The 23,533-nt window shown below is 38.9% G+C and overlaps 1 protein-coding gene across 1 annotated transcript in view; it reads left to right on the top strand.

Moving 5' to 3' along the window:
• pou6f2 (POU class 6 homeobox 2) overlaps window positions 1–23,533 on the top strand; it is a 1,008,671-nt gene that overhangs the window by 33,915 nt on the left and 951,223 nt on the right. The window contains exon 2 of the mRNA XM_041189250.1: window positions 10,118–10,249. Within this exon, the coding sequence (XP_041045184.1) occupies window positions 10,145–10,249 (105 nt within the window). The 5' untranslated portion in view covers window positions 10,118–10,144. The remainder of the gene's footprint in view (window positions 1–10,117; window positions 10,250–23,533) is intronic.

The following is a 23,533-nucleotide window of genomic DNA, read 5'->3' as shown; positions in this document are numbered from 1 at the left end:
ATCAAATCTCCTCTCAACCTTCTCCAAGGAGAAGAGTCCCAGATTCTCAAATCTATCTATGTAACTGAAGTTCCTCATCTCAAACCATTCTTGTGAATCTTTTCTGCACCTTCTCTAATGCTTTCACATCCTTCCCAAAATGTGGTGCCCAGAACTGGACATAATACTCCAGTTGAGCCCGAACCAGTGTTTTATGTAGGTTTAATATAACTTCCTTGTTTTTGTACACTGTGGCCATATTTAAAAAGCCCAGGATTCAATTTGCCTTGCCACATTCAATGGTTGCCACATTCAATGGTTTTTGCACAAATACGCCCAAGTCCCTCTGCTCCTGAGCCCCCTTTAGAATTGCACTCTTTATTTTATATTGTCTCTTTGTGTTCTTCCTACCAAAATAAATCACTTCACACTTCACTGCATTAAATTTCATCTGCCATTTGTTCACCCATTCCACCAACCTGTCTATGCCCTTTTGAAGTTCTACACTATCCTCCTCGGAGTTCACAATACTTCCAAGTTTTATGTCATCTGCAAATTTTGAGATTGTGCCCTGTACACCAAGGCCTAGTTTATATTTAATATGTATCAGGAAGAGCAGGGGTCCTAACACTGACCTCTGGGGAATTCCACTATAACTCTTCCTCCAGTCTGAGAAACAACTGTTCACCACTACTCAGTGTCACTCAGCCAATTTCATATCCATGTAACTACTCTTCCCTTGAGCTTCAACTTTAGTTAGAAGTGTGATGTGTGGCATTTTATCAGATGCCTTCAAGAAATCCATGTGCACCACATCAACAGCATTGCCCTCATCAAGCCTCTCTGTTACTGCATCAAAAAACTCAAGCAAATTAGTTAAACACAACTTACCCTTAACTAATCCATACTGGCTTTCTTTAAACCCCATCTGCCCAAATGACTATTAATTTTGTCCCAGATTTTCGTTTCTAAAAACTTCTCCGCCACTGAGGTTAAACTGACAAGTCGAGGCTTCCAAAATTGTGTGCCGTGACCAAGGAAATTTTGGGGTAGTGAGCTTTGGCGTAGCAATGGTCGCTGTGGAGCTTAGGATAATTTCTGACACCTTCCAGGCCCCTTTAAATGTTTGCATTTTTGTTGAGGGGCATGGCCTTATAGACTGCTCTAGGCCTGATTGCTGCTGCAGAAAATGCCTGTGAGAAGGTAGTGTTTGTTTTCTTTTTGGAGAAACTTGGCTTTTCATCAACCCGCACCCCACCCCCCACATTCAACTGCTTTCCCCCACCTGCCCCTGAAGCTTCACCTCCCCCATAGCCAACCCCACCCCCAAATTTTCACCCTGGAGTCACACAATGTCTGAGGCATTGAAATGGAGTCACATTGAGAAAAATTTGGGAAGCATTGGACTAACCTGTTGGAAAAGTTTGGGAAGCACTGCACTAACCTGTCATTGCTAGGCTTATCATGACACCATTTTTTGAACAAGGATTTAACATTTGCAACTATCCAGTCCTCTGGCAGCACCTTGGAGTCTAAGGAAGGTTGGAAAATTATGGCTCGTGCCTCTTCAATTTCCTCTCTCACTCCCCTCAAAGTCCTTGGTTGCATCTCATCTGGCTCTGGTGTATTATCTACTTCAAGTACAGACAGCCGATCCAAAACTACCTCCTTATCAGTTTTAAACCCTTCAAGCATCTGAACTACCTCCTCTTTCATCATGACTTTTTTTTATTCACTCATGGGATGTGGACTTTGCTGGCTAGGCCAGCATTTATTGTCCATTCTGCGTTACCCTTGAGAAGGTGGTGGTGAGCTGTCTTCTTGAACCGCTGCAGTCCATGTAGTGTAGGGACATCCACATTGCTGTTAGAGAGAGAGTTCCAGAATTTTGACCCTTTGAAGGAACGGCAATATATTTCCAAGTCAGGATGGCGAGTGACTTGGAGGGGAACTTACAAGTGGTGGTGCTCCCATGTGTCTGCTGCCCTTGTCCTTCTGGGTGGTGGTGGTTGTGGGTTTGGTAGATGGTGTCTAAGGTGCTTTGGTGAATTCCTGCAGTGCATCTTGTAGATGGTGCACACTGCTGCTACTGTGCGTCGGTGGTGGAGTGAGTGAATGTTTGTGGATGTGGTGCCAATCAAGCTGGCTGCTTCGTCCTGGATGGCATCAAGCTTCTTGAGTGTTGTGGGAGCTGCACTCATCCAGGCAAGTGGGGAGCATTCCGTCACATTCCTGACTTGTGCCTTGTAGATGGTGGACAGGCTTTGGGGAGTCAGGAGGTGAGTTACTCGTCACAGGATTCCTAGCATCTGACCTGCTCTTGTAACCTCAGTATTTATATGGCTAGTCCAGTTCAGTTTCTGGACAATGGTGACCCCCCAGGATGTTGATAGTGGGGGATTCAGCGATGGTAGTGCCATTGAATGTCAAAAGGCGATGGCTAGATTCTCTCTTGTTGGAGATGGTCATTGCCAGGCACTTGTCTGGCATGAATGTTATTTGCCACTTGTCAGCCCAAGCCTGGATATTGTCCAGGTCTTGCTGCATTTGGACATGGACTGCTTCAGTATCTGAAGAGTCACAAATGGTGCTGAAACATTGTGCAATCATCAGTGGACATCCCCATTTCTGACCTTATGATGGAAGGAAGGTCTTTGATGAAGCAGCTGAAGATGGTTGGGCCGAGGACACTACCCTGAGAAACTCCAGCAGCAATGTCCTGGAAGTGAGCTGACTAACCTCCAACAACCACAACCATCTTCCTTTGCGCTAGGTATGACTCCAACCAGTGGAGAGCCTTCCCCTGATCCCTGTTGACTCCAGTTTTGCTAGGGCTAATTGATGGCATATTCAGTCAAATGCTTCCTTGATGTCAAGGACAGTCACTCCCACCTCACCTGGGCAGCAACATATTCCATAGTAAAGACAGATGTAAAGTATTCATTTAGTACCTTAACCATGCTCCTTTCTTCCATGCATAAATCCCCTTTTTGGTCTTTAATCAGACCCCCTCCTCCTTGTACCACTCTTTTACTATTTATGCATGCCAATTGAAGACTTCTGGATTCCCTTTTGTGTCAGCTGCCAATCTCTTCTCAAACTGTCTCTTTGCTTCTCTTATTTGCTTTTTTCACATCGCCTCTGAACCTTCCATATTCAGGCTGGTTCTCATTTGTATTATCCACCTGACATCTGCCACAAGCTTGTTAAAGTTCCAATAGCTGGTTGATAACAAAGTCAGACCAAGACTAGCTTCTCCATTTTGTTGCATAAAACTCCACAGACACATTGTCTCACCTTTATATACACACCAAGTGAAGTACTTAGCTTGTTAACTTACAATTACCTCTTAAACATTCCTTAACGGTTAATTGTTTTCTTTCCTAACAAAGCATACTGTCTGCTTCTTCTTAGTCTCTATCTCTTCCATCTTCCAGGGAGTTCTGGATTTGATTGCCCTACCTTTCCCTTTTGTGCAAATGTACCATGACTGTACTCAAACTATCTTTTATTTAAAGGCAGTCCATTGTTGAGTTACAGTTTTTCCTGCCAGTCTTTGATCCCAGTTTATCTAGGCCAAATCCACTCTTAACCCAATGAAGTTGACTTTCCTCCAGTTAATTATTCTTACTCTGGATTGTACCTTGCCCTTCTCCACAGCCAACCTAAACCTTATGATACACTAATCACTGGCCCCTAAATATTCCCCTACTGATGCTGAGCGCTTTAAACTAAATACTAGGGAGAAGGGATCATGTGAGAGGAGATGTGGTAAATTAGAGAGAAACACTGAGGTAATAGAGCAGGATAGCAATTTGTATAATGATAACCAGAGTGTGGCAGGAAGGGACAGGGCATACAAACTTAAGATTGCACCAGCAAATAATGCCAGAGGTTGCAAAAATGATAAAAAGAAAGAGCTAAACACTCTGTATCTGAATGTGAGCAGCATTTGTAACAAAATAGATGAATTGTTAGCACAGATGGAGATAAATATGTATGATCTGATAGCCATTACAGAGACAAGGTTGCAAGGCGACCAAGGTTGAGACCTGAATATTGAAGGGTATCTGACATTTTAAAAATACAGAAATCTAGGAAAAGGTGGTGTTGTAGCTCTGTTGATTAAGTATGTCATTAGAACAGAAGTGAGAGGTGACCTTAGCTCGAAAGGACAAGATGTAGAATCAGATTGGGCATCATCCATGGCTAAATAAGGAAGTTAAGGACAGTATCAAACACTATACAAATCTGCAAAGATTAGTGGTTGGTCAGAAAATTGGACAGATTTTAAGGACCAGCAAAGAATAATTTAAAAAAATTAAAGAGGGAGAAAGTAGAGTGTGAGTGAAAGCTAGCTAGTAATATAAAAACAGATGGTAAGAGTTTCTAAAAATATTTAAATGCGAAAAGAGGAACTAAAGTTAGTGTTGGCCGTCTAGTATGTGAGTGTGGGGAATTGATAATGGAAAACATTGAACAGGTATTTTGTACCTGTCTTCACTATAGAAGACCTAGAACACCTCCCAAAGATACTTGAAAATGAAGAGGTAAAGGGGAGGGAGGAAATTAAAACAACCCCCACCACCAAAGAAAAAGTGCTGTGAAAACTATTAGACCTAAATGCTGACAAGTCCCCAGGACCAGGCGGCCTGCATCTGAGGGTCTTAAAAAAAAGTGGCTGTGGAATCATAATCTTCCAAAATTCCTTAGATGCTGAAAGAGTCCCAATGGATTGGAAAAATAGCAAATGTAACACCTTTATTCAAGATAGGAGATAGACAGGAAGCAGGAAACTATAGGCCAGTTAGTCTAATGTCTGTCAGAATGAAATTGCTAGAATCCATTATTAAGGAAGTTAAGCAGACAATCATAATGGGATCAGGCAGAGTCAGCATGGTTTTGTGCAAAGGAAATCGTGTTTAACTAATTTGTTCAAGTTCTTTGAGGAATTAACAAGCAAGGTGGATAAAGGGGAAACCTGTAGACGTGGTGTACTTGGATTTCCAAAAGGCATTTGATAAGGTGCCATATTAAAGTTACTACACCAGATAAGATCAGTTGGTGTCAGGGGTAACCCCCAATAACAATGATAAAAGATTCGTTATTTAACAAATAAGTCTTTTATGGGTTGGCAAGATGTAACTAGTGAAGTACCACAGGGAACGGTGCTGGGGCCTCAAATATTTATAGTCTACCTCAATGACTTGTATGAAGGGACCAAATGTATGGTAGCTAAATTTGATGGTGACATCAAGATATGAAGGACAGTAAGTTGTCAAGAGGAAGTACAGAGCCTGTAAAATGACATAGACAGGTTAAGAGAGTGGGCAAAAATTTGGCAGATGGCCTATCATGTGGGAAAATGAGAACTCGCCACTTAGACAGGAAGAATAGGAAAGCAGTATACTATTTAAATGGAGAGACAATGCAAAACTTGGTGGTACAGAGGGACCTGTGTGCCCTGGTGCATGAATCTCAAAACTTTAGTGTGCAGGAACAGCACGCGATTGGGAAAGCAAATGGAATGTTGGCGTTTATTGCAAGGGGAATGAAATGTAAAAGTACGGAAGTTTTACAGCAGCTGTAAATGAATACTATGGCCAGAATTTTCCCGTTGGCGATTTGGGAGCGGGTTCCGCTCGCCGACGGGAAAATGACGCGGGATGGTGTCGGGAGGAACCCTCAACGTCATCCCGGTCCATTTAAATGTTTAGGAAGGCGGATGGACAGCAAAAACAGCTGTTCGCCCGCCAACCTGTCAATGGCCTCAATTGGCCATTGACAGGATCATTAAGCTCATTGAAAGACCTGCCCGTCCAACCTTAAGGCTGGCGGGCAGGCCAGGAGCCCCAGCAGGCTTCTGAAAAAAGATAAAACCTCATCCCACCAGTGGATGAGGTTTCATCTCAGTTTTTAAAAAGTTTATTAAAGTTTCACTCATATTTATTAACATGTCCCATCTCGTGTGACAGTGTCACATTTGGGGACATGTTAATAATGTTTTTCTTTCTCTATTTTTAAAGTTTTTTAAACATTTAGCACTCTCCCTGAGACAGCACTTAGTCTCAGGGAGCAGTGCGCTCTTTTGTGTGCATGCGTGAAAGAGCGCACTTTGACAGATGGGGTATTACCCCCCACCGCACAACTGTTGGGCAGGCTGCTGGGCAGGCCTTAATTGGCCCACCCAAGTAAAATGGCAGCCAGCCCTGTTTCGGCGGCTGAGCCCGCCTGCCCGCCCGCTGCCGAGCTGGTGGGACCTGCCCACACATCAAGGTCAAAATTCTGGCCTATGTATAGTTTCGGTCCCCTTGTTTGAAAGAGGATATAATTGCATTAGAAGCTGTTCAGAGAAGGTTCATTCGACTCATTCCTGGGATGAAGGGCTTATTTAAAGAAGGCAAGTAGAATAGCTTGGGCCTATACCCTTTAGAGTTCAGAAAAATGAGAGGTGACCTTATTGAAACATATAAGGTCCTGAAGGGACTTGACAGGGTGGATGCTGAAAATATGTTTCCCCTTATGAGAGACCCAAGAACTAGGGGACACGGTTTAAGAATAAGAGATCTACCTTTTAAGGTGGTGATGAGGAGGATTTTTTTTCTCGCAGAGATTTGTTAATCTGTGAAATTCCCCCCCAGAAAGGAATGGAGGCTGAGTCATTTAATTTATTCAAGGCTGACTGAAATAGATTTTTGATAGACAAGGGAGTCAAGGGTGATGGGGAGCAGAGCAGGAAATTGGAGCTGAGACAACCAGATCAGCCATGATCTTATCAAATGGTGGAGCAGGCTCGAATGGCCAAATGACCTGCTCCTGCTCCTAAGTCCCATGTCCCCATATTCCTATGACACTTGATCCACTTGGCCCACCTCATGCTCAAGATCCAGGTCCAGCAATTCCTCCTTTCTCATTGGACTGGAAACATACTCAGAAAATTCTCCTGAACAGACTCTAGGAACTCTTGCCCCTCTCTGCCCTTTGCACCACTACTATCCCAGTCTATGTTGGATAATTAAAGTTCCCCAGTAGAACCACTCTATAATTCTTGCAAGTCTCTGTAATTTCCTTGCAAATTTGTTCCTCTGCATCCTTCCCACCAATTGATGGCCTACAGACTACACCGACAGGTCTCTGTTATAGCCACAACATCATATTTCCAGATGGCAATCTGCACCTGCAACTCACCAATCTTATTTAGCACACAGCATGCATTCACATAGATGCACAGTAGCCCTTATTTAGACTGCATTGTTTTTCTTGTTACATTGACCCTTCTTACTACCTTATTTCCTACTCTTGTGTTATCTGTCTCTTCCAATATCCTGTGCACCTTGGTGTTCGTCTCTTGTATAATCTTCTGGTTCCCACAACCCTACCAAGTTAGTTTAACTCCTCCCCAATGGTATGGATGTGTATGTGTGAGTGTGAGATTGGGTGGGTTATATGTGAGTGTGAGGGAGGTTTGTGTGTGTGTGTGTGTGTGAGATTACTGTGGGTGTTTCTGAGTGTAAGCGGTGTGTGTGAGAGGCTGTGTTACAGTGGGTGTGTATGTGTGAGAGAGCATGTTGCAGTGTAATGTGAGGGTTTTTTGTGAGGGGGGTGTGTGTTTGCCATGTGTGAATGCTTGGGGTGTGTGAGTGAGTGGGATGTCTGGGTATGTGTGAATGTGAGAAGTTTTTGTGAGTGTGAGGGGTGTTTATAAGTGTGTGTGTGTGTGATTATGAAGTGAATGAATTTGAGGAGTGCGTGTGAGTGGGGTGTTTATGAGTGTGAGAGTTTGAGGAGCATTTGGGAGTATGTGTGGGTACGAAGGGTGACTGTGAGTGCGCGTGAAAGTAGAAAATTGCATATGAAGGGTGGGGTGTGTTTGTGACTGTGTGGGATGCATGTGATTGTGTAGGATATACGTGAATGTGAAGGGGTGTGTGTATGTGTGTTACAGTATGTATGTGTCTGAGTGTTTGAGCTGGAGGAATGCTTGAGTGTGAAGGTGTGTGGAGGTGAGTACATGAGTGTAAGGGTTTTTGTGAATGTGTGGGGTATTATTGTGTGTTTGGGGGTGTGGGAGTGTATGAAGTTTGTATGAATGTGAGGAGTGTGTATGAGTGTGGGAGGCTGTGTTGCAGTGGGCATGTTTGAGTGTGAAAGGTATGTGTGAGTGTGAGGGGTTTATGAGTTTGAGGGGTGTCTGTGTGAAACTGAGGGGTGTGTGAGCGCGAGGCGTGTTTGTGAGCGCGTGGCATGTTTGTGAGCGCGAGGCGTGTTTGTGAGCGCGTGGCGTGTTTGTGAGCACGAGGCGTGTTTGTGAGCACGAGGCGTATTTGTGAGCGCGTGGCGTGTTTGTGAGCGCGTGGCGTGTTTGTGAGCGCGAGGCGTGTTTGTGAGCGCGTGGCGTGTTTGTGAGCGCGAGGCATGTTTGTGAGTGCTTGGTGTGTTTGTGAGCACGTGGCGTGTTTGTGAGCGTGTGGCGTGTTTGTGAATGTGTGTGACAGTGTGATGGGTGTGTTTGTGGAGTGTGTTATATGGGTGCCTGTGAAGGATAGAGGTAAGTGCCTCTACAGTGTGTGTGGTATAGTTGGTTTGCTTGTGAGGGGAGTGCCTGAGGGTCTGTACAGTGGATGTGTGTCAGTGTGTGCACGGTGGGGTTGTGTGGAAGTGTGTTTATTACAGTGTGTGGATGTAAATGTTGGTGTATATAGTGTGATTGCCCGCAGCATTGAGCTCCTGTTTACAGTCCTTGGACACGCTCCGCCTATTGTTCATGACCAGGATAACGGCTCATCCTCTCTGTGTGGCAGTCCCGGGTTAAATGTAGCTCGGGGAATAGTCTTATTCAGTGAGTTTCATCAGTGTTGGCTAATATTGTTTAAGAAACCTAATTTACGTCCAAAATTAAACTTCTCAAAATTAATCAATCATAACTTTCTAATGTCCCCCAGAGTGGCAATAATTAAAGGTTTGACAGCAGAAAAATAGCTTGTCTGCCTGAAGCCGAATGCTGTGAATACTTCACAGGTAAAAAGACAAAAGATTGAACCCGTCAAACATTCCCTTGGTGATGATGTTTTATAATTTGCAGCAAAGGGGAACAGTTTGATGCAGTCTACTGGAGCAAGTGTTGCAGAGTTGGTGGTAGCGTTCATTTGTCAACATTGTCTTGGAACAGAAGAAATATGAAGCAAATTAAAATAAACAAGGGCATGTGATACATTAGAAACAGGGTGAATGCACCCCAGTTCTGCCTTTTGTTAAATGATGTGTGGGGAGTACCTTACAACACAAAGGTATTGTGTTAGAAATGTTTTTCCACATCAATCAAATTACAAAACTCAAACTTCTAATGCTCTTTATTTGAATTGAAATGACATTTGGACATTGATTTACTAACTTTCAGTAATGTGCAAATACGTAAAGTGCAAATTAAAAGGTGGTTTACTTTCATCTTAAAAGTATATTGTATTGTAGATGCAAAACAACTACACAACAATTAATTGTCTCGTTTATTCCCCACAAGTACAAATGAGTGCCTCGATCTTTGGTGCTCACTTTTGACAAGCAGCAATATTTCCTTGCTTTTAGTGCAGGATATTTTGCACTCAACAGTTATTTGTACTTGTGTACTATTTTAACATTTTGGTATTGTATATTGAAAAAAGGTGTTACAGACCATTTAACACAATTTTGACATGAAATTTTGTAACATGGTACATACATACACATTTACCTTCCTTTATTATAGAGATAGGCTTTCAATTAGTGCACTGCATAACACTAATATTGAGATTCTAAGTATATCAATAATCTTTAGTGTTCAGCTGTAGATATAGTTTTTTGAATATCAGTGACTTAATCTGATGTTTTATAAAAATGGTACAAAATTACAGAAATCATTGTCTTTCCAAATAAAGCTTTATTTATTTGTTTTTTTCATTTAAAACAGGCACTTATAATCAGATAATTGAATGGCAAATTTCTGAATGTTGCAATTTTGAAGCAAGGTCACTTCTTATGTGCAGGAAATACATGCAGTGTGTTTGTGTGTGTGTGTGTATGTGTGTACTGCTGTCATGTGATTTTTTTCAATCCTATTTGGTGAAGCAGCTTGACTTTTTGCTTTTGCCTCTGTTTGGTGAAGATTTTGACTGCAAGCGTTGATTGACAGATGCATGGCAGAAACCCCCATTCTGCTCTTCACAAGATATGTATGATGGATAGCGATCTCTTGGCCCAGCAGGATACAGGGACCATGCATGCTGTAATTGGTCAGGTATGGAGTCAGCCATTTCTCAACTCCTCTCTTATTTTTCCATGGGGGTATAACAGTATGATTCATATAATTCATATTTACAGTACCTTTTTTTCTATTATCTTGTCTGCGTAGCTATTGTTAGTGAGAAATTCAACATCCCACCCTGACAATTAATGTTGTAAACTATTTGCAGCTTTTTGGTTTTTGTTTACTGCTTAATATGACTTTATCATCAAAAAATGTTTAATTCCCTTTCTACTGTTATTTTATATATGCAGTACACCATTGAGGAGATGTAAATACTCAGATTTGGTGTACATTCTTGAGAAATTTACAGTATTCTACGAATGTGTTCTGCTTTTATATTTTACTCCTGATCCAAATGATATGTGCCTTTAGTAAGTATAGTAATTTCTGTTGTTGCAGAAGCCAGTCTGCAAATTAAAAAAAAACTACAACAATCTAAAAGGTCCAGGTGGTCTGCTCCGTCTAATGTAATACAGCAGAGTAGCTTTAATAAACAGCTCTATTTACTCCCTCAAGCCACCAAGATAAACTGGTCTAGGGCTGCTGTGATGAAATGCCAGAAGAATATTTCTCAAAGGCCTCACATGCTGGGCTTTAGAGCCATTTCGTCTTTGTCTACTGGATACCAGATGGGTCACTAGTGCTTCTTGTGTTGTTTGTATTCTGAGTAGTCCTGGTATACGTGTCCTTTGCTTTTAAGCACAATCATCTAGAAAGCAATCCCAGGCTTGTAATCTTCTTGTTTATCTGCAAATAATCACAGGAACTGGTGGAATTATGCTCTTCTGGGTAAGGAAGGTTGGTTAAGAACAGGTTGTGTAAAGTAAGCATTTTCCAGAGAATATTTTAGTAAAATGATATAAAATCAAAACAATATGAATTATAATAAATTTGTTCCAGGTCAAGTATATCAATATGTAATTTTATATATTGAAGATGCAAAGAACAGCTTTATAAATGTATGTGTGTGTAAGTTTCCTTAATATGTAAGGTTTCTGTGAAAGGTGTTACTTGGAAGCATCTCACTCTGTTAGAAAATTGATGGAGAAGTGCTCCAAATGTGATTGAAACGTGAGCCTGCCCACTCGCATTTACCCCAGTGCCTTAGAAGATTTAACGAGCAGATGTACTGTTCATGGAAAATATAATTGTTTTGAAGATTATTTGTAATATTAGTCTTCAACAGTTAGTGTTGTGCACTCAAACAACAATCTAGATTTGTTTTGGTCTGTTCATAATTTAATTTGAATAGCTACAACCTAGAATACATAGAACAGCAATACTCGTTTGTTGGACTTGTACTTTTTGTGTTAATATCACTTTGTTTTTCTCATTACCTTTTGTACCTTTTTTATTAACTTGAATTACTTGATACGTTAACGATAAACTAATCAGCTAATTCAAATATAGATCATAAGAATATTTTCTAATTGTATTCTGGCACTTTGCAAAACTATGTGCTGCAGTACAAGTATCATGTGTTCATTATTACTGAGTTATTCTGAACTGATTAATTCTCTGTTCATGTAAATAAGTGGTTTTTATAACACAGCTTTATCATTTTAATGATTTAAGCTTCGCTTATCTGGTAGAAAAACACAAACTGATTTATCTCCTCAAGTTTTCAAACACTTAATGTCAAAGATAACAAAGTACTTTTGAGGAATTCCATAAACTAATGGTAATGTTAATGCTCAGCAGCAGTTGCAGCAGCAAATGTGCCTTTTAGTTTTTCCTCTTGTTTAAATAATATGTTGTCTGTGATTTGGATAACATGGTGCAACCAAATTGGCAGGCCTGTAATAGATCAAACAATATTTTAAAAATTTGTACAGGGCATCTTTCCTTTTGCAAGATTCAGCTGATATTATTTCACAACTGGTCATAATCAGATCATAATGCCACTGCCCAAAAGAAACGTCTATTCTTCAAAACTGAAAATGTAGTATTTCTGTTACAGTGTTCCATACAGGACTTCCTTGAGCCTTGAAAGATGGCTATCAGGGTATCTAATCTCACAATATTCATCTCTGCAAAGGTTATATTTGTTGAAGGAGATGTCATGGGATTTTATGTAGATATAATTTAAAATGTTATTAAATCATTTCTAAATGGACCGAAAAGGTTACTTTTTTTTACTTTCCTTCTGCACATGTGTGTGTCTCTGTCTGTTTGTTTCTGTCTCTCCCTCAGCCCCTCTCTTTCTTTCCTTCCATCGATTCCCACCCAATTCCACTACTGACAAAAGAATCAAATTATTTTAAGAACAAAATTTCACTCCACAGAACAAGGCTTTTTTCATATTGCTTTCTCTCCTTCTCCATGCAATTTTTATTTTGAATATTTCAAAGCGCAGATAGTTCGTTATTCAATTGCGCTGTTTGGAAATGTATAATCTCAATTTGGTGCAAATTGGTGCTCAGTTGGTGCAAATCCATTCATTGACCACAATAATCTGCATCCTTTTAGCATTGATCCTTTAAACAAAAAAAATTTGAAACATTCCTCGTAAATAAAAAATTGGGGGAGAATTGTGAATACTGAAGAAGTATTTAATTTATCATTTAAAAAATCAACGTGACATAAGCAGTGGCGAACTCTTGCATCTAAATACAAAAAAGTTGCTTGTTTGAATGAATAGAGAAACATTACTTAATGTTGTATGTATTATAATTTTACTTTAAGAGATTCAGTCTTTTCAGTGCCTAAAATAATGTGTTTCGATATTTGATGACAGCACTGGAAGTGCTCAAGGAATTAATCTGAAAGAAGATGAAGAAGTTGGTGTATCTAGATAAACAAAATTTTACAACTGTCTTACATTCCTATATATTAATTGTAAAGATTTAAATAAAATGGAATATATGAACCTGAGAGGGACTTCACAAATACCCCTTAAAAATTTCAGTGTGATTCTGTCAATAAAATTCTTGAACGAAAACACTCCATGACGATAGAAAAAAGAATCTGTTTTCAATCACCAGAGGATTAGAGATATTCTGCTCTTGTACATTGTTCAAACCATCTGTTACGTGAAACTAGGGTCCACAAAAAAGCTTCTGCTGTTCCCAGAATCATCTTAATTTGTAAAGAACGATCATTAACTTCCCTTTATTTAATTTTTTTCCAAAAATGAGATTATAATATTAGAGGGCGAAACTATTTAAATTGCTCAAATTTGGCTTTTCGGATAAAAATTAGATAAACGGAAATGGGTTTAGGATGGAAATTAAATAACAATTTATGTTACAGAATATCACATTGTTTATTAATCATCCCTTTTTATAAAATTTGAATGTACTTACAATAAATAATTTAAAATAAATAATTTAAACTATGGGTTATATGCTGAATGATCAAAGTTCATTGTAAAGAATTAAATTTGTGTTATTGTCAGAGGTCAGCAGTTTTTAATTTTTCTGTTTTAAGCATATTTTATACAATTGTCTTGATCTGAGTGAGGCCTCATTCTCCGCATGACAGGTATGTTCATCAGTATTGCTACCCTCCTGTTTATGTCTCAGCTGAGGCAGGCAGGTCACAGTGTCCAGTCACCCTTCTCACACTGCTGTCCCCAGGGAACAGTCCAACCATGCCATCATGATCCCTAGGCCTGAGGGCTTGGACTAGCTGTGCATTTGTATGTTCGCTGAGTATGAAAACCATAATACAGCTCAGCTTGTTAAATGAGGTACAGAGAGAGCAAAACTGCCATGACATGAAGCAGGAGAGGGATGTGTGTGTGTGTGTGTGTTACAGCAGTGGTGGTGTGAATGTCTGTGCACAGGCGCAGGTGTGTAAGGGGATGGGCAATGGTGTAAAGGGAGCTGGAGACTAATATTCTAAACTGTTTGTTATTTTACTGCTTCAGGATGTAAAATTACTTCCTTTTCATTATCTACCCCTTGAAGATGGAAAAAGTTTGTACCCCAAAATAAAAATATATTTTAATATAACTTACCTGGTTTCGGCAGCAGTTAAAAGATTTGTTTTGGGTTTGAACTATTTGCTTACTGAATTTGAAATGTTCAGTATTGCAATTTTAAAATTGGCTTAACATTTAAGAGTTCATGGGGGTTATGTGGCAGTGTTATTTAGACTCTGCTTCATTAAATTGGCTTTTTGTGTTTTGCTTGCAATTCAATGTTGAGTCTTTGCCTATTTATAGTATACCCTTAAATATTAAACATTAACTTAAATTAATGTTTCAATTTGTCAATACCAGTATTAGTATATTTTCTGTAAAGTGGTATTGCTCATGGCAGGAAATCATAAGTGATTCTTGCTAAATATACAACAAGTAAATGTAATTAATGTAGGAAAAATAGATGCTTTCTGTCTGGTACCCCAGATGAAAATCGTTGGTGCAATAAAGAACCTTTTACTAGAAGACACTTTTCAGCAGTAAAGCAGTAATATATTTTTGTATTCTGTTGAAAAAAATACATTTTAATTTTTAAGATTATTATCCTATACTCCCAGCAGTTACACAGCAAAAATGTTCTTGAAAAGATTTTATAAATTCATTAGAAATGTTTGTTAGTTTCTTCAGAACCTTGTTTTCATAAGTGAGAAGCTTTAGTAGATTTTAAATACTCTGGGGGAAAATTGTCATTATTTGCAATATTAAGGTATGAGTATTTAATATGTTTGTGGTGACATTTCTTTATTCACTTAAAAATAAAATGGGTGGACACCTCAACCATGACAAGGAAATGAAATTTAAACAGTTGTGTTGGGAAAACAGTAACTTATAGGTTATTATCTCAATCTATTCAAGTTTACATAAGTCAAAGTTCATTCAAGTTTTATTTTACTGTGTGCTAGAATTCTACTGCAACCAGCTGAGCAATATTCTATCCCAACATGTTTGGATCATTTTGTTCCTCCAATTGTATTTCTGTAGGTGAGTTATTGTAGGGTGATTGATGCAGCTTGTAGTCATTCAATTTTGAGTTCTTTAATGTTCCCTTTTCCTCTGCAAACAAAGTTCTCATTTTTTAACAAAAAAACCTTTATATGGGGCCTTCTATATGTAAAGTCTGACAGAATATGAAATAATTGTATTCAGATGGTTGTTCATTACGGTGTGCTCTCAGAAGATATTGGGTACAATATCAGTGTTTAGTTGTAAATGTGGTCCAACTCCTGCCTTTGTTACTTTCACCCATGTGCAATTCTGTCTCATCCTAATTATACATACAGTGAAATGAATTTGACTTATTTCTCAGAACAATCCCATATCCCAGTAGTAGAGACTTTGTTTTTTTAAATCCCATGCCTATCTACGTTCTACTGTAATTGTTGTCAATATACAAAAGGAATGTCTGATTTTTTTTAAATCTTCATGGGTCACTTATTCCACACAGTGGAGTCTCATAGCCTACATGTAAATAATTACAATACAAAACATTGACAACCCCGTCTGAACGGGAAAGCTAATTTTATGTAATGAGAGACATAAAAGCAGTTCCTCCAGCTTTGTCACAGATGGATTTAGAATGCTTTCAACAACAGAATAAAGCATTATTTCCAAAAAATGGAGGCTCGTGATATCCAAAGGAGCAAGGCGGCAGAGTTTGGGATATAAATCCAAATCTGATATAAGTCCAGTTTTGAGCAGCCACACCTGGATACTGATTTTAAAAAAAACTATCATCAAAATTTGAACATTTTAAATCATATGTCAGTGTGTTTCTCAACAAAAAAAACCTCTGCTGCTTCATGTGTTAATTAGCAGACTGCTAATCTGCAAGTTAGTTGCAATCCTGATAAATTTATGCATCTAACTTGTAATAAGAAGCGAGGTGACAAAAGAAAATAGCTTGCAATTTGTTCTGGGAAGGAGCATAAGTATATTAAAACTTGTAATTCCTTGCCCCACATTAGTACATTTAAAGTGACTTATGTTCTAAGAACTGAATATAAGCAGTAAAAATAAAAAACATTTCGCATGTTTCAAGTGCAAATACTACAGCTTGGTCATTTTGTACAAAGTAATAAACTTGTTGAATTCGCACCCCCCCCCCCCCAACAAAAACAAAATCACCACAATCCACCAAAAGTACAGTTGCTGGCTATTTAAATTGCTATTATTATGGCAGAATTTTAGTACTGGAAGGGAAGTGAGGAAGTGCCAAAGTCCCTGCGAGTCACACCAGCATTGGTGATGCTGATTGTTTAAGGTACCATTAGCATGCATTCCCTGGCTAATTGGTGCTCACAGTCAGTCATTAGTAGTTTTTGGCAGGCCAGAAGTTTTACTCTGAGGGCAGTTGAATCTAAGGACCTTTGCCTCCCTACTCTGATCGTTTTTCTCGAGTCCAGCCAAGAATTATTAACAGTCTGGAAAATATTTTATTTTCATTGTGTTAATGTTTTTTTTTGTATTTGACAGCAAATGAAACAAAAGTAGACTTGCATTTTTTATGCACAAGACTTGACCTAGATCTTCTAGCACCAAGAGACCTTGAGGCAAATGGCGATTAAAGGTGGCATTAGCTTTCTGATATACAGTACAAATCTTATTTAAATAAAAGAATCTCAAATGTTTTTAAATTCAAGAAACCACCTATTCAAGATATTTAGAAAATGGATGAGATCTCTGTGTATTTTAATCCCACCAAATGCATATTTCAATGATCATTAATACACCTGAAGAAATTAGGATACACTGAGGTAGAAATTCATCTTGGATAGCATCGCCTGTTAAGTGCTGTGCTTGATATCCAGTTCTGTTGAAGTCAATGGAACTGAATTTTGAGTAGGGAGTCTAATATAAGTCAGGTTCAATACCGCCCATTTTACGCTACTGCCCAAGGCAAATTTCTACCCCATTTATTTTGATCAAAATTCTCTGGCTTGCTTGAAAATTCTTTGTGTTTTGAAACCATGAAACTGTTTGTGTAATGGGGAGCATTGGAAAACTGTTTTGTGTAGATTCCAAAAGATTTGTAATCAGTTTAAATTAACTAAATTAACTTTCATCAGAAGCAAGTTTTCAATATCTCAAGGGCCAGGTTAGCTGTGGAATGACATGCTGGAGATTTTTTGGAAAATATTAATAAACAAAAATTGTGTTAGCCTGAAATTTGGAGAATTGTAGAAACTGATCTAGTGAATTGAAATTCAGTAAAACGCTTGTGAGTGATGCTAGAGGAGAGAGATGCTATAGATATGTGGCAGAATGCTAAGAGAAATTAAACATGTTCTCACTTTATTCAGGTATTGTACCAAAGTACTCAATATTATTCGTGATGGAAATGCTGCAGAGGAGAGCTTTAATGAGTCAACTATGGCTTAGTTTCATTTCTGAAGCAAACGCTTGTGGGTTCAAGTGTCATTCCAGAGATTTGAATATCTAATTGACACTGGCATTTCAATGCAATACATGACAGAGTACTGCATTGTCATAGGCATTGTCTTTCAGAAGAGATGTTAAACCTAAGCCACGTTTACCTTCTGAGGTGGACATAAAAGATCCCTTGGCACAATTTGGAGACAAACAGGATTTATCCAATTGTCCTGAACAATTTTTATTACTCAATGAACGTCACTAAAACCAGATGATCTGGTCATTAACTCATTGCTGTTCGTGAAACCTTGCTATGTGAAAAAGTCTCTGCGTTTCTCTACATTGCAATGGCGACTAACTACACTTGAAAAGTACTTCATTGACTATTAAGCACTTGGGACTTCCTGAGGTAATGGAAGACGCTTTATAAATCCAAATTCTTTCTTGCAGTGAAAGAGGCTTGTGAATTAAAGGGAAGACGATGCGATAGGTAAACACTGATGGTGTATGAATAGACTAGTGTAAATTTAACTGTGTGAATGTTTATAAGTAACAATCTCAGTGCAACAAGCAATCACTTGTTTGGGCATAATTTAATCAACAGAATCTTTGCAGTCTGTATAATTCCTCTTTGAGAAAAAATTTCTTTGAGTTGTAAAATATATTTTGTAATACAGCAATGCATTATTTCTGATATGTGCCCCATTACATTTCGTGCCTCCTAAGATAACTCACCTACCTCTTTTCATGATGCTATAGGTTCATAAACTTGAGCTCCTCTAAATCTTTGCTATCCAAATCTTAACTCTGACCAAGTCTTGTTCACCCATCACCCCTTTTCCTGATGACTTATATTAGCTCCCAGTCCATTAAGACCTCAATTTCTAAAATTTTCAGCCTATTTCAAATTCTTCCATAGTCTTGCCCTTCCCCACCTCTGGACCCTTGTCCAGTCTTAGAACCTTCTAAGAACCCTGTGCTCACCCAAGTCTAACTGCTTATGCACGTCCACTTTCTTCACCCAGCCTTTAGCTGTCTAGGCCTTCAAGGCTGGGATTCCATTTCTAAACCTCTGTCTCTCCAAATCTCCATCCTTTACCCTAAAACCTATATCTATGACCAAGCTGTTAGTCACCTGCCCTAATATCTCTTCTTTTGGCTTGGTGTCATTCTTTTTGTCTGATTGCACTCCTTTGGATTGCCTTGGGATGTTTTACGATATCAAAGGTGCTATATAAATGCAAGATGTTAATGTTGTTAATGCACCATATGGTGTGACAGTGAGCAGCATTGGACAGGAGGTTGGAGGTTCCAAGGTTCAGTTTTTCATTTGTGCTGTGTTACTGAATCATAAACAATATTGGAAGAACTGTATATGCCCTCTGCATCACAGGGAAGAAAGATAGGCTTGTGCACATCCTGGTTGCTGTCCAGAGATCCCTGCTGGTAGATAGTGGATAAGGACAAGGCTGTGTGCACCTGTGGTGGTCCCTTGGTTTAATAGCACTCACATGGAAAGTGGCTACCCAATGAGATACTATGGAATCATTAGAACTTATTCAATGGCACCAGCAGGGAAACCACGCCTGAAAGGGATATGGATCAGAGACAAGGCCATAAAGTTATAATTCTGATTTTCTTATCTGGCTTCCTGAGAGCATAGAGTGCAGGGTGTGTAGGATTCTGGAAATATTCTGTATATTCCAAAAGTAAGCACCATTCTCAGGAAAGGGCAGTAAAAACATAAAAGCCGAGTGGAGATAGGGAGGGCATTTACTGCACAGAACAAGTGAACAAATGTAGAATGTTTCTTCCCTGTGTAACTCATTCCTCCAATATTGGCTGTATCACCTATATCAGCATATTTCTGTGGAAATCAGTGCATATTGAATGCCACTGTGAAAATTACCATTTTCTGACAGTAGGAAATTAAGCTTATTTCTAGTAGTTGAAATTTAGTAACTTTAGCAATATCTTGGCAGCTTCCCTTCTGTTTGGAATTTGACTAGATTGACATCCTAACCAGAAATGAGACAGCACTGTTTGTGGAGTTCTTCACTTGTTCTGTTCATTTTTCCGTGTTTCGCACCCTACCGCCCCCAACCCTTTGTTATTAACAGTACTTGTACACAAACTGAGAGAACAGGTGAAATTGAGCTGCTGGTCCCTTTGTATGAATACATGGCTTAAGACAAAAGTATTTGTGCTTTATTCCTTTTGCAGAATGGAATCACAGCTTGAAACACTTGTGAATCGATTCCGTGTGAAAGTCTTTCTGCTGGTGCCTCTTTGTTTGGTCGCGGAAAGAAGCAGAGGAACTTTGGGTGCTGATTTGAAACATTTTCTTTGCTTAAATTTCCTCCTAGCTTCTTGCAGCTGTTGAAATAACGTTGCTTGTTTTATTATAAAAGTGTACAAATAAAGGTCCCAATTACGGGTTTTTGTCCTGGAATGGGAGAGTGCTTTTTTTATTTGATTGGTCAAAAATTTCAATCACAGCCTGCTTTTTTCATTTTTGTTTCCTGTTGGATTTTACCCTTGTCAGAACTGGATAAGATTGAAGGTGATACAAAGAACAAATCCAGTGAGATAATTCCGTCACCTTCCTCATCAGCATAATCTCTCTTTAGCTTCCTCTGCCTCATAACCTGGCTATTGATTGTGTCACGAGCTACAGTAGGCCAAGGCAGGGAACTGAAACAACCACCATGGCAGTAGCTTGCCGATGTGACTGCAGCTCAAAGGGGGGAAAAGAATCACACTGAGAAAACAATCAGTGCATTTACTTTTCATCTAAGTAATTCTAGCCAGGTCGATGCCTCTTGTTGATATGTTGAAAAACATTTAAAACATTTGAAAAGCTTGACTTTCAGCTGGAGGAGTGTAGCATGTTGTCCTTAGTGTTTTGAAATAGTTATTTAACTGCTACAGCAAATAGTTCTCTCTTGTCACAACTTAAACCAGTAGAAAGAGTAGGCAATTAATCCATGTACTTTTATTAATGTTACACTGTGAAGTGTTTGAGGTGTTTTCTTTTTGAAAATTTACATGTCTACATTGTAAACCAGATGAACACAAAATTCACACTCTGATCACCCAGAACTTTCTCATCGTAACTAATCGTTGGCTTGTTCCATCTTCTGCATCTAAACGTAATTATCTGCAGTACATTGTTTCGGACAGATTTACAAATTGCACACCATGTTTCTCATTAGTGTAGTAAAGCACTCCAATTAGGTATTTTAGGACTATTCAAGTATCTAGAACTCAGTATTGAGGTGATGTGCTGGCACTGTGTTTAGATTGTTTTAGGCTTCCTAATGCGCTGTCAATGGAAGAATAATTTTTCCTTTGCAATCTACTTAGCAAAGATTTATCGATTCAGTTTTTTCCCTTCATAGAGAATTACTGATCCATTTTGGAAAATCAGATTTTCACACCTTCCATGAGAATGTGCACAGCACAGTTCCCATGAGGCTGCCTGGGAAGTTGACTTTGACAAGAGATCCCTTGGTAGTAGCGTACAACAAAATATGTTCTCTTTGCTGTTATACATTTTGCAAGGTGGTTAAAAATAAATTTCTTTATTTTATTTGAGAAGTGATTTGCTTCTAAGCCTTCATTTTGTCTGAAGAGTGTCCATCGAGATTAATTTCATTTGTTTGTAACCATTATCTTAAGTTCAGGTTGTTAAAACTTTATTAAGGTGATGGGCAACATTTGTAACTAAAGTCCTGAAATTTAAATACAGCATAGTTTGGGAAAGGTTGTATTTAAAAAAAATCAGGAGAAAACTATCTATAAATTCCCTCTTCGTCAAAGCAAGGGTAGATAGAGGAACTGCAGTGAAAGGACAGTGTAAGGATATTATAGCTTCAAAATGGCGTACTATGTAGGTAGTGAAGTGATTCAGCTGTCTTGGGCCGAGGATTGCCATTTGAACTATGCTGTGCTACTGAAAGACAGACAAATAGCTCAGCTGAAAGAATATTGAGCTCAGTGGCACTGGGTGCAGAAGGAAATGCCGACTGTGTGAAGTGTTCTCTGCAGGAGCAGTTCTTGAATACTTTATTACATATTTGAAGGGAGTATGGCGTGGACTGTGAGTATCCCGTGTGTACCGCTAGCACACCTAAAGCTAAGGTCAGGTTAGGTCCGTTTTGAATCTTTCTTACACCATAAGGTCACTGACAGATCAGTGGCCACAGGTGAACCCTAAGGTTTCTTTTGATTTGCTTGAGCTTTTTTTGTAAATTTTTCATCGGTGTGTATTCAGAGCTAAGTTTTAACCTGCTAGTTTCCTTCGATCTGTTGGAATTTGTGGACGTTTATGAAACTTGCTTCTTCCGCTATCTGTAGGGTATTTGTGTTCATTACACTCAAAGGAAATAATCTGATCTTTCGCTACCTTGGAGTAATAATTAATATCCAGCTAGAAGCATTTTCAATGGTTAAATAAAAAATACATAGTAAACAATCATTTTTGAGGAGCAGCAATTATACAGCTTGTGCAGAGCTTGCTTGTAAAGCTTGCTGTAAACCATTAGCCATTCTATGGGGAAAGTAAACAAGAGTGGGCATTAAGAAAGAAAACGTGAATATCCAACAAAAGGAATATGGAGCACGAAAGGTTAATTTAATGATCTTCGATTTTAGAAAATGCCACTGTTCAGGCTCCAGCATTTTACCTAGCCTCTCTGTGGTGAAAGCTTCACATGTGCACAGAGCAGCTGAATTTTTTTATTTCTTTTAATATTATTTACATGTTGGAACAATATTGCAGCCTAATTATCTCTGGAAGTATGATGCTTTGGGAATAATGTTTATTTAGTAATTAACAGTGCAAAAAGGAAAAAGCTGTCATGTTGGTTGTGGAACCAGAGATTGTGATGAAAGATGATATCTACGGTCTCATCCTTTCCACTTGTTTAGGATTGTCAGGATGAGGAATGTCAGCATTATGAAAGCTCAGCTCTGCTCTTGATATGATAAAACGTTTCAGAAACAGCCTGCTTCCATGTGTGCAGCTGTGTTCTATTTCCCCCTTTTTTTTTGCGCTTGAATCTCAGAAATTAATTTATTTTCGGAGTGTGCCCTTAACCCAGTCACTTCTCTTTCCACAGCCCAAACCTAATGCGTGCTGAAAGTTGCATTGTTTAACGGTAGCATGTTAAAATCATGAATCCTTTCCAGCCTTCCCCGTGAGGTTTCAAACAGCCATCAGACTGTAAAGAATAAATAATAAAAAATATTGATTATTTTGATGACTGTGAGATTCAATTAAGTATTAATTTTGCCCTCCAGTGGACCTACCAAAGTATTCAAAGGGGAGAATTTACTGCAGCTAAATGCATGTGGAGTGCATCTGTCCTAAAAAGAGGAAAATGTGTTTACCTCTTTGAAGACTAGCACATTGATGCACTGAGTCCAATATTTAAGTGCTGTGCAAATTAAGCCCTGATGACAGTGACATTGTTTGCAGCGATATTAGTATTGACTAAAGGAGTGCATTTGATGACAGCTTAAACTATTTTTATTGATTAACATTTTCATAGATTATCATGTGTCATATCAAATACCATTTTCAGAAATGAATACATTAAAAACCCGCAGGCATTCATCGACCAATGTGGTGAGTGGACACCGAGGGCAGGCTATCCAGCCAACAAAGAATTCCAGTCACCTGTTCTCCACATAGAGCCATTTAGGCATAAACTTTTCAATAAATAGCAGAAGTGCAGCTCAGGGAGATTAGTTATTCCCTATTTTCACCAGTGAAGGTTTACAAGAGCAACGGTAGCCATCAAAGGTAAATGTCAGAGAGTTTAATAACAAGCAGTTTACCCTTTCCTTGCCTGTTGTTCCTGACACAGATCAAACTATAATCTAGGAAAGAGAATGCTAAAAGTTATTACTTTAGCTGGATCTTCTCTGAAGTAACCAGAAATCACCAGCTTCCCGTTGAACTAATTTGTGGATTT

Source organism: Carcharodon carcharias, chromosome 6, assembly GCF_017639515.1.
Source record: "Carcharodon carcharias isolate sCarCar2 chromosome 6, sCarCar2.pri, whole genome shotgun sequence".
NCBI classification, from domain to species: domain Eukaryota; kingdom Metazoa; phylum Chordata; class Chondrichthyes; order Lamniformes; family Lamnidae; genus Carcharodon; species Carcharodon carcharias.
Note: the sequence above shows the minus strand (reverse complement) of the source record. Positions and strands in the feature narration are given on the sequence as shown.